The following is a 12,377-nucleotide window of genomic DNA, read 5'->3' on the forward strand; positions in this document are numbered from 1 at the left end:
CACTCCAGGACAGTAGGTGGCGGTAATGCACAAGTAGCGTTTGATGCCAACCAACATACAGCTCCACTAAAGAAGAAGAATAGTAGACTAACTTTCTAGACTCCTCAGCTATCCTCTAACAGTCTGTGATCTAAATTTAAAATGAAGTTTCGGGCAAAAATGATTGATGTTGGGTGCCTTAATCATTTCACACGTGAGTAGCGAGCTAGTGTACTTTTGTGTTTAGTTTAGTCTCACAACTGGCAGTGTTATTAGCTTGATAGATAGCATCTATCTAGCGGCTATTACGCGTTGGATGTGTGCTGCTGTGCATGTTTACACACTACTGGAGGGAAATCAAATTGTAGGTATCTAAACACGCCTTGCTACAAAAAACAGTTTGTCCGCTACAAGTGGCATGTTAGAGAATGTAGCCACCCAAAGCTTGTGTTGGTAGGATAGTTTGAGTCGCTAGCTGTGCTGTCAACGTGTGCGAGAAGGTCATTGCTGTCCACACCTGTGGTGCTGCTCTCGTCGTTCGTCACTGTTAGGAACGTCGGCGAAGTAGAATTTCATTTCTCCATTTCTCCCAACAGGTGTTGTGAACACTATCTCCAAACTAACCAAGACATGTATCCTGCGTCTGACCCCAGACAACCTGTATTTTGTACTGTCTGGCAAAGTAGCCAGCGGAGGAGTCAGTATGTGGTGTGAATTATCTCAGGTACCTACCCACATGATAGATTTCCCCCAGAGAAACTAGAATACTACTGCTTTTAACTCTACACATATTGTGCCGTGTCACTGCTTGCTAATAGATATAAACATAAATCGGTAATCTGATACTTCACTCTCTTTGTGTTTACACCAGGCTAACTTCTTTGATGAGTATCAGTTGGAGGGTGTGGCTGCTGATGCCAATGAGATCTGCCTGGAGGTCACCCCAGAGAACCTCTCAAGAGCTTTGAGAACCGCTCAGAATGCAAAGTGTTTGAAGATCAAGCTGACCAAGAAGCACTGTCCCTGTCTCACTCTGGCTGCCGAACTGGTAAGAGTCGAACGTTTAGGCCCAATGTGTGTTGGACAAAAGAAAAAAATCAATGTCCACAAGCATCTATAGTGGACTTGGAATTAATATTTACCCTTCATATGATGGTCGGTTCATGGTCAACTTTATCTCTTTGCTCCTTTCCATCTCCTCTCTTCCCCTGTAAGCCAACCCTGTCCAGCATTAGTCGAGTAGTCACCCACGATATCCCAGTGGACGTCATGCCCAGAAGACTCTGGCACGACTTCAAAGAACCAAGCATGCCAGACTTTGACGTAAGTGCCAGTATCACTGTTGTCAAGGTGCTAGTCTGTTTTGTCTGCTTTGGTCTGTTTCTGTTCTGGCATAACAAAAGTGCATTGAGTAGTTTAATTTTGTTCACTATAATAACTTTACTGTAATGTCTTGCAGGTTAGCATTTATTTACCTCCATTGAAGACTATGAAGAATGTTGTGGATAGAATGAAGAATCTCTCAAACTTTTTGGTAAGAGTACAAATTATTATCCCAGATTACTCAGTACACATGCCGGCAACATGTGGGTTGTCACTGTTATATCCTTAATTTATGCCTGGTATGCTGAAAAGTAAAACATTTCTTGGAAATCACAAGTTAATGGTACATAACCTCTCAATATGTTATAGTAGTAACATACAATTGAGTTATGATTTAGCTAAGTGGGCTGTTTGCATTGAGTCTAAAGTCTTGTTTATCTTTGTCCAAGGTAATGGAGGCTAACCTGAATGGTGAGATGAACCTGAAGATTGAAACAGACCTGGTATCTGTCACCACACACTTCAAAGACCTAGGAAACCCTCCCTGGGGTAGGAGCATCACCTCTACTCTATCTATTGAGACTTGCTGCTGCAGCGGTCTCAAACCAAAGCATTTCTAGAATCTATATCATGCAGAATATAGAATCATCAACTTTTTAAAACATGTTTCTATCTGCAAAGTTCTAAATGTTACACTACATTGAAGAATCCCCTGATTTATTGCATGTTTCCTCCTCCCCAGGTGACGATGGTTCCCAGGAGCGTACTCAGAGTAGGGACCCCGAAACCATGGCCCACACACGCGTGGACATCAGGAAGCTGCAGCAGTTTCTCATGGGCCAGCAGGTCAACCCCAGCAAGGCAATGTGCAGTGAGTCAAGATTCGTTGAAGTTTTATTCTTACAGGTTTTGAAAGCAGTGTGCTTATACGCTGGTAAAGTGGAACATCACTTGCTGTTTTAAGAACACACAAACAAGCATGCAGCACTGACATGACAATGCTAGTGTTTGGCTACCAAACTTGCTCCCACCATAATAAAATTGACTAGTGCTCATTATTTTGTTTGAACAGATTAAATTGTGACATTGCATTGCTATACTTAGTCATTATCAAAGTCTGCTGGTAGTCCTGTGATGGCACATATCATTCATCAACATTTCTCTCCCCAGATATTGTACATAAAAGGATTATTCATTTGATTCTACTGCATGAAGATGTGTCCCTCCAGTACTTCATCCCAGCTGTGGCTTAAAGAGAGAAGTGTCCTTCATCATAAGACATTGAATAAATGAATTGACATTGCTGTCTGGACGTCCCTAACAATTATCTCTTGGTAATTACATTTCCTAATGAGAGCCAATACATTTCCTGCAAAAGTATGCTCTTTGGACTGAAGCAAGTTTGTTTCTGATGTATATTTGCATGCTTTTGAAAAAAGCCTAGGCTAGCCTATGTATACATTTTGATGCCTTGTAAATTGTAAATCACCTATTATTTTTTCCAAAGTTTCTCACATTACAATGTTTTTTATTCTATATAAATAAAGTATTTTACTTAAGATCATTGTTCTCGGACCAGTTATTCCTGTTGGTTTGATCCGTTATTCTATGTGATGAATGCATGGGATCAGTATACAAATATGATGCGGAGGAAGACTGATAGAAGGATCCACAGATTCAAAAGGAAAGCTAATGATTATGATTGTGAAAGATAACCAATGTAAGACACTGATCTTTCAATTTATGAAAGTAAGTAAATAAGTAGGAAAGAAAAGCAAATGAAATGTCCAGATATAACACTGGATAATAACTTTTGCATTTATAATGTAATAAAACAGTATACTGTAATAACTTGCCAGATAATGTAATTAACTTGTTAAATGGAAAATATAGTAATTTTACTACATCATCTGGTGTGTACAGCTTTTTGGATTAATAATGTAATAACTTGCCAAAATTGTCTGCACACGCAGACACAGACACACATGTATGCACGGACCACACATGCACGTACACACACCATGGATTTCATAACACCACAAAACATAGAGAAACCGTGTTGGATTGTCTCAAAGATTATTGGATGTAGTTTTTGTTACTGACCATTGACCGCTAATAGAGGGCTTTTACAGACATTTGACCCTGACATGACCCTGTCAATTTCTTCCATCTTTTTCTTCCCTCAATCACATCATGTTCAAAGGTAAGATATGAAATTGAGTGACTCAAACCAAATATATTAGTATCAAAGACAACTACAATGAGCATTACTAACCAGTGATTTCAATAAGCCCTATCTCAAAGCTTTCTTAAAAAAATAATGGAGTCCCTGATACATTTTCAGATGCAGTCCTTTTGATCAATAAATTGCCTTTAATGAATATAAAACTAGTCAGGTTTTAGATATGGACATAGCACCATCTCTGCTGTTTCCATAGTTACAAATGACATGGTGTTCTCTCAGGAAAAGGAACAGCATTGTGCAATACTCTCTATCACTGTCTGAGGTTTTTGATAAGGTTGATCTCTCATAAGGTTAATAAGGCTGATCTTTTATTACAGAGGCTATCTGCCATTGGTTTGGATCAGTCAGCCTGTGCAGGATATGACTCAATGTATTTTAGTAGATGGAGTTCAGTCTAGTTTTCTCAACGTTAATAAAGGTGTTCAACAAGGTTTGATTCTAGTTTATCATTTACATAAATAATGTTGGTGTGTCCTTGAACAATTGTAAATTGCGTCTTTATGCTGATGATACTGCTGTCTACTCCTGTGCCCCCTCAGTTCAGCAGGCTATTCTTGGCCTTCAGCAAGGTTTTCATCTCTTTGTAGCCAGGACAAAACTAAATGTATGTTTTTGTCTAGATCCCGTAATATTGATTACAATGATCTGCATATATTTGTACCCTAGCAGGAGTCCAAATTAAACAAGTCCCTGGGGATTTGGATAGATGATAAACTGTCTTTTAAAACACATATTGAAAAACTGAGTTTGAGAGTTAAACTGCTTTTTTTTGTACAGAAATAAGTCTTGCTTCACCTTTGAGAACATTTAGTTTTTTAAATATGATATTTGTAAGTAGTAATTCCAATGTTCATGCCATGCTAGCAGTGCCTAGTTGGCCAGCTCTGAAAACACTTTATCTACACCAGTCTTATCCAGTATAGAGTGGTATCCACTACAGCCCTGGGACTGGACAGCTTCTGAGTGCAGGCAAGTTATTACATTATCCACTTTTATTAGGCTACATTATAAATGCAAAGGTGATTACATTATAAACATTTATTACATTATCGGTTGTTACAGTGCCCTCATTCATTTGATTCTACATTTTCGGGACCAAATTTCAAAAGACAAATTGGAAAATGAAAACAGAACATAACATAAACATTTGCATCTATTGTTTCCTTTGTTGCATGAAGATGTTCGGTGTCCGTTATGAGGTGTAGTTTACTGTTAATTAGTTAAGCAACCCACTAAATTCCTAGGTACACTATTTGGTGTGAATGGGACTACATCTCAACACGTGCAACCTAATTAATACATACAATTTATTACTGATGCTTTTGACTTGTCTGTCATATAATCGTGATAATAGATACATAATGTAAAGTACGGTATGCAAAAGGCTAGTCAAAGTCAGCAGTGGGAGAGGGGAGAGAAGAAACAAGGAATTCTGTAACTGACTGTAGCAATCAATTGTGATCCCCACTGCTTTCGGACCAACCGATTGCAACCGTGTAATACGGAGTATATATAGGTTATAACGGGCCACTATTTCCGGTCTACGGTGTGGCAGTTATATTTATATATATATATATCCAATATGGCATAGTCAATATGATATTCTTGTATATTCTCGAGTGAGTGTTGATTAAAGTGCCTTCGTTGTAACCTTTACAGCTTTCTTGCGTTCTGAAATTCGGTGACGCGGTGCACTCTGGGAATTATTACTGATTAACTGTATTGGTCAAAGCTGTAAATCTCCGGGAAATTTCAAAATTAGAAGATGAATTAAGAGTTTGATTTCAGAATAAAGTCAGAATAAATAATGCCGCACCATCACGAGATGAATCGGCTTCACCTCGGAACTCCTAACAATAGCAAGACGCATCATTCACCCAAGTTTCGTAAAAATGGTCCAAGTGGTGTCGAAGATAAAGCGTGTGACATACGAACGGACAGAGACAATGATAGCAGCATAGGCTTTATCAATACAAGAAACAAAATACAAGTGACAAAATGACAACGAGATAAATGAAGTAAGAAGAGATGCTGATTTAAAATGTTGTTATTACCATGTTAGATAAGAGGCTGATAAAGGATTGATGGACGCAATGTATCAAGCGCTTATGCTACTATCCACTTGGGGGCGCTAACTCCATATGCTCGAATGAAGAGAGCAGTCTACATCTCTATGATCTGTCTTCTCTGAGCTCCAACTCGTTGTTTTCGCGGCTTCAAAATAAAAGCACGAGTTAAAACATGAATGGAAAGTGATAGGATCACAATATTTTCTGTTATTGTTGCTGAAATAAGGACAAATTACCCAACAGAAAGTATATACAATTTAGAAAAAGTATTTCTAATCTTTAAAATGTACATATTGGTGCAATTATTACATGTTGTCATGTTTACACATTTATTAATATTTTTCAAAGATTTCAATCCATCTCTGGTACCACTCTACCCGGCAACACTGCTAGAATATGGAACAGATGAGTTTGAAGCTAAAGCCATGTCTTAGCAAACTTGTTGGTTATGTACTCCGGCCATACACTTCAAAGTGACCTATTTATCTCTATGGCACTGAAAGAGATTTTTGGCAGAATAGCAAAGGGAGAGGTCTAGATTATTATGAGTCCTTTTTAATAAATGGGAGATATCATGTTCATGTTAAAATATGAAAATGACTGTAGGCTAAATCTGTTTTTCACTCTCATCAAAAGGGGGTGAGGCCATTGCACAAGGGTGAGGCAAATCTAGCATGACGCGCTATGCCTATTGTTGCTTGGTAACCAGATGCGTTTGCCCAAAGTTTACATTTTACGGTAGCATTATCGCTCTTGACTCTCACATATCTTTTAGTTTGTAAGAAAATACACGATGTTTTTTGTTTTTTTACATGTTTGCAATTTGAAGCGTCTGTCTGACACACGTCGGTAACTGAAATTACATCAGCAAGGTAGGGGAGCCTGCAGTACTGGCATTATTCATGTTCAATAAGTGTTGCGCCAGGAATCATATGCACGCGAGTGTTCTATAACACCGCATAAAGTCAAGGTAGTTTTGATGAACTTTGATTAACTTGCCCATTCTTCTTAAAGGTTTTGGTCGTCTACACAAGCATGGAGAGGAACAGGATCAGGTACACATTGGAAAGGTTAGCAGCTTCCAAGTGCTTGATATCTATATCTCTACTACTCATTACCCCAATTAGTTCTCAGTTATCACAATTGTCATTCATTAAAAAAAAAAATATATGTTTTATTCCTTTCTCTAGCACTGTCACTGCTGATGGCACTTGTGCTCATCGAAGGTTTTACTAACATTGACTGATGTATAGTTGATTCACTGAATACTTAGATAAATGTACTTATTGTAAATCACTTTGGATTAAAAAAACAAAAAAAAAACACTAAATGACTTAAATGTAATGCAACTGGTAGTCATTTGTGGTAGAAAATCTGTGAGATAGTACACTTACATTTTTACATTTATGGCATTTAGCAGACGCCTTTATCCAAAGCGACTGACAACAAATACATTTGTTTTAGTAAGTGAATCATCTATCCAACGGTCATCATAAGACAAAGATAGTACACGTGCTAATATTACATTATACCCCACCCCGCCCCATCCCCACCCATTAGTGCCCCCACGGCATCCCCAGAGGAAGATCCACCTTCTGAGAATAATAGCGAATCTCTGGCGTGGCAGGAGAGACTCTACCGCAGATCAGCCAGGATCATACAGAGGACATGGAGGAGACATGTGGTGTGTGTCACCCAGCACAGTAGACCTACACTTGCACACACAAAGAGACACAATGACACACAGAAACATGAACAAAGATACAGAGAGGCACAGAAGTATACAAGCAAATACTGTATCCAAACTATTCTGGTGACATTTGAGAGAAGAATAGAGCCTAATTTTAAAGGGGTAGGTCTAGTTCACCCTATATAATGTTTTAATGATATTATTATATTACATTATCCTTTGTTTTCCACATATTGTCCAAATCTGATAATAAAAAAAAAAGTATTAAAAAGTATTTAAGTTTAAGTTAAGTAATCTGTAAAATAACAATGATAGAGGTTTACACTTATAACACTTGGTCCTCCAAAGCATTTCATTTTCAATAAATTGACAAATTGCGATAACATCAATTAATGTCATCAATTAACATAAATTAAATCATTAAATCATTCATGTTCAAATATTTTTTTAAATGCTTGAAAACACTTGGAATGCAATAGTGACAGGTACGTAAGCCATCATCAATTATGTTTTGCCATATATACCTCTTAAAACCACAATTAATAGTGAAAAAAACAAAACACTATCTGACAAGGGGACATATACTGACACGACACCGACGTTTGGACTTGCGTCCATTTTGTGCCGGCTGAAAATAGAGCCCACAGACACCTAAACACTGTTTACAGGCCCACTCCAGTGATATATGTCAACCTTTCAAACTGCAAACCACTTACCCATGATGTTCTATGATGATTTTAAATGAAAAGTTCAAAATCTCAGACTCAGACTGTCACCTAAAATTGAATGTTTTGAGCCATAACGTCGGTTTCCTTAATGAGACGACTTGCTTGTCCTAGCGGTTCAAAGTGGGGTTTCCCAAATACCACCTTTAGGGTTAGGAAGTGAAACTACTGCTGGAGTTCCCCTTTAACATTGACCTCCACATAATTATTGTTATTATTATTAAAAATATTATCTACAGGACACACATGTGTTCAAGTACTTCAAGAACCTTGTGACATTCCGCAACCAGGGAGACCCACGGCTCTTCCTCAGATCAGTCAACCCCAGAGAGGTACAGTCATCTCACACACACACACACACACACACACACACACACACACACACACACACACACACACACACACACACACACACACACACACACACACACACACACACACACACACACACACACACTACAGTAATAACATATTTGAAAAATTATGAATCCTTGGTCAATGTGAGTGATGCTGTTGTTCCAGGCAGATATCCTGGATGCTGCGGCTGGGGTATATATTAGGTTCAGACTGGGCGGGGTGAGTGAACCTTTCACATTCATGTACATCCATGGCTTGATTTGAACTGCATCTACTTACACAAGCCATTCTAGTCTTGAACAGGGTCAAACAGCCAAACATTGACATTAGTCCACACAATTTGGAACTTTACCATATAGGCCAGAGATCATTAGAAATGTGCATTTGTAGTATAGCACAAAGGTCCACAATTCATAGGGGACTTATGAATGTTTGTTATTTCTCCGGAAGACCACATTTCCCCCCAACATCTACTATAAGATCTTCACCCATCGACCCATAGTGGATATGTGTGCCAACAGCCCTAAGGACTACACCCACCCAGGCCAGAAGAGGCCTGTCCCCAGGCAGATCCACAACCAGAGACCCCTGTTACCGGACGATCGCTCTGGGTGGTACCGCCGTGTAGAGAACAACGGATGGAGGATCCTCTCTGGCAAGGTAGGTCAGAGCAGAGACGCCTGACTAGATATATGTATACATAGACTAGATATATGTATACATAGACTAGATATATGTATACATAGACTAGATATATGTATACATAGACTAGATATATGTATACATAGACTAGATATAAGTATACATAGACTAGATATATGTATACATAGACTAGATATATGTATACATAGACTAGATATAAGTATACATAGACTAGATATATGTATACATAGACTAGATATATGTATACATAGACTAGATATATGTATACATAGACTAGATATAAGTATACATAGACTAGATATATGTATACATAGACTAGATATATGTATACATAGACTAGATATATGTATACATAGACTAGATATATGTATACATAGACTAGATATATAGATATATGTATACATAGACTAGATATATAGATATAAGTATACATAGACTAGATATATAGATATATGTATACATAGACTAGATATAAGTATACATAGACTAGATATATAGATATATGTATACATAGACTAGATATATGTATACATAGACTAGATATATAGATATAAGTATACATAGACTAGATATATAGATATATGTATACATAGACTAGATATATGTATACATAGACTAGATATATAGATATATGTATACATAGACTAGATATATAGATATATGTATACATAGACTAGATATATAGATATATGTATACATAGACTAGATATATAGATATATGTATACATAGACTAGATATATAGATATATGTATACATAGACTAGATATATAGATATATGTATACATAGACTAGCCTTTCTCTGTGTTCATCATCCCCCCTTATTATAGTGTTCGCGGCCAAATTTGGCCGCTCTGTTTTAACTGCTCTTATATAAACACAAAAACCATAAATCATCACCAAATTTGATTTAACAACTTTTTAAGCTGTGAAACAATGTCTTCAGCTGGTGGTTGACATTAGTAACTGCAGTGAATATACAAAGAACAGACACTGAAAATGTATCTACATTTCTATGTATTTTTTCCTATTGTATGTATGTATTTTTACATTTCATTACCCATTCTTTTCCTATGGCGGTCATTTTAGACCCGGAACCCCACAGGTGTGACAAAGTTGACTAAACCACTCAAAATTCAATGAAAGTGGTGATCAGCAATTTTATATGTTCAAATGCCTAGTGTGGAAGAAAACATAAGGTCTTGAGGCAATCAAATGAAAAACACAATATTTATATTTAGGAAAAGTTGTAAATCGGTTAGATTTGACTTGAACACAAGAGGAAGGCTAGATATATGTGTACATGACTCAAACTATCGTCAACATATCCTGCTATTTCTCCTTTCCCTCTCTCCCTCTCTCCCTCTCTATTCCTTGGTTCAGTTTCCTCTCTTTACTGACACCATCACCTTGGACACCTCGAGCAAGAAGGTGGAGTTCCACCATTTAAAACTCCAGCGCCAGCAGTACGTGGAGATGAGGAAGAAGAGAAGGAAGATTGAGTGGCTGAAAAAGATGTGAGTCGGGGAGTGTGAAGGAACTGTGGGTGGTCAGTCTTTTAGTTTTCACAACTGTGCAGGTGTGATGCTCCCCCTTCCTCTCCTGCCTCACCCTGTGTATGGGTGCACCTGTAACAGCACTGAGATCCTGTCCCTCTATCTACTCTACAGTATATTGCTCCTCTCACCTCACCATGTGTATCAATACAAAACCACCACTCCCGCTTCTTACCTACGTAGGTAAAACCTATCTCTCTTACCTGTCTGCCCCCTTAACCTGTCCCTCCTACCTATCTGTCCCTATCACCTGTCCCCTATCATCTTCTCACCTGTCCATCTTTACCTGTCTTTCCCTCTTAGCTGTTGTCTCACCTGTCCCCAGGTATGACCAAGGCTGTCTGCATGCTCGTACAGAGCACAGAGAAACGGCTGTTCTGGTGGAGAGGTCGACTCAGGGTATGATGGAAGCCGTAGAGAAGCTAGGACCGAACCACATTGTAGAGTGGGAGGTGGATGAGCTACTGGAGTGGACCAATGCGCTCAACTTTGACGAGTAACTATGACGATGATATTTTTCTATATTGATGCAGCTGATTCCCATTTAGATTAGACGTCTCTTCAATAGAATCTACCAGCATGACTTTTCCTAATACAGCATATTGGACCATATAATAGGCAATGCTATGATATAGTAATATCTGCACTTACACAATAGTACAGCTGCATAATACGTACATTGTTATTTACAGGTATATGAGTGAGTGGAAAGATGTGGGCACCAGTGGTTCCTCAGAGTCTTGCAAAGGTCAGTAAGTCCGGTCAAATTGGTAAACTTCATTACTGTCTTGGTTTGACGACTTGTTCTTCAGACAATTCCAATCCAGACAATCACACACAGCAACAATTTAAGTGAGGTTATACTGCATCTTGCTGGTCAAAGAGGGGCATAACAGGATATCTCTCCCTTTTCATCTGTATCATTCTCTCTTCCTCTTATTCCCATCCACATCCCTCTGTTTCTTTCCTTCTCCCACCCACCCCTTTTTCTTCCTGTTTACCCCATGTTTCTCTCTGTATCTTTATTCTGCTCCCTACAACCACCATTCAACTCTCTCCCCCTCCACCTGTAGATAAGAGGTTGGTCCTGTCCAAGCTGGACCCGTGTGAGTCCTCTGGGCTGGGCCAGGAGGACAGTCAGGTGGGCACCTACAGTTGTATCCACCCCCTGGTCTCCAGCCTCATCAAGTCAGAACACTCCAAGGCCAACATATCAGACTGGAACCTGGCTACCATGAACCAGCCATCATAATACATAAAGACTGGACTGACCAACTGACTGACTGTCTGACTGTCAGACTGAGTTGCCTTTTTAATCCAGAGATGACTGACAGAAAGACATTACAAAATAGAATGTCCAAAGTGCAATAAAATGTGAAGCAGAAAAAGTACAGAAAATGTTGCAGTTAATACATTTCTTTACAGTTAATAAAATAATTAGTCTTCTCTTCAGGCTACTCAAAACTTTCTGAGTCAGTTACGCTCTCATTTGCTGAATGGGGTATGCAGAGGTGTGTTGAAGAGTTTATTTGTGCCAGCCACAGATAGATAGAAAATGTGGCAACCAGTACAGTAGACAGAATTTACAATATGTGAACCAAAGATGCCTAATTTGATTCTGAGCAAAATGAGGGGGCACCCGGATTTGAACCGGGGACCTCTTGATCTGCAGTCAAATGCTCTACCACTGAGCTATACCCCCATGCTGTTCAAAAGCTTATCATAGTTGGTAGATATAGCTAGATATAGTATTGGCATTATATGATGAATGT

General features: G+C 38.6%; 2 protein-coding genes across 2 annotated transcripts; both read left to right on the forward strand.

Annotated features, from left to right (window-relative positions):
- Nucleotides 1-81: 81 nt before the first annotated feature.
- hus1 (HUS1 checkpoint clamp component) lies at nt 82-2,809 on the forward strand. Its single transcript, XM_083668007.1, has 8 exons — nt 82-193; nt 576-703; nt 851-1,027; nt 1,195-1,302; nt 1,439-1,513; nt 1,752-1,851; nt 2,045-2,173; nt 2,473-2,809. Exons 1-8 carry the CDS (start codon nt 142-144, stop codon nt 2,553-2,555), a joined length of 852 nt encoding a protein of 283 aa, XP_083524133.1. The 5' UTR covers nt 82-141; the 3' UTR covers nt 2,556-2,809.
- Nucleotides 2,810-6,651: 3,842 nt separating this feature from the next.
- cUnh11orf65 (chromosome Un C11orf65 homolog) lies at nt 6,652-11,857 on the forward strand (the record flags this gene model as incomplete). The annotated part of the gene is made up of 9 exons (XM_083682281.1): nt 6,652-6,671; nt 7,177-7,300; nt 8,271-8,363; nt 8,554-8,607; nt 8,839-9,048; nt 10,433-10,566; nt 10,931-11,101; nt 11,298-11,353; nt 11,679-11,857. The coding sequence occupies 9 exons, from the start codon at nt 6,652-6,654 to the stop codon at nt 11,855-11,857; spliced, it is 1,041 nt and encodes a 346-aa protein (XP_083538407.1).
- Nucleotides 11,858-12,377: the final 520 nt, after the last annotated feature.

Source organism: Argentina silus (assembly GCF_951799395.1).
Source record: "Argentina silus genome assembly, chromosome: 1".
Classification (NCBI taxonomy): Eukaryota; Metazoa; Chordata; class Actinopteri; order Argentiniformes; family Argentinidae; genus Argentina; species Argentina silus.

What these genes read in the sequence shown, in the direction of transcription:
- hus1 (XM_083668007.1), top strand. Translation starts at nt 142, where the DNA reads ATGAAGTTTCGGGCAAAAATGATTGATGTTGGGTGCCTTAATCATTTC. An exon ending in TGTGGTGTGAATTATCTCAG is followed by an intron (nt 704 to 850) that starts GTACCTACCCAC and finishes TGTTTACACCAG; the next exon opens with GCTAACTTCTTTGATGAGTA. An exon ending in CAAGCATGCCAGACTTTGAC is followed by an intron (nt 1,303 to 1,438) that starts GTAAGTGCCAGT and finishes AATGTCTTGCAG; the next exon opens with GTTAGCATTTATTTACCTCC.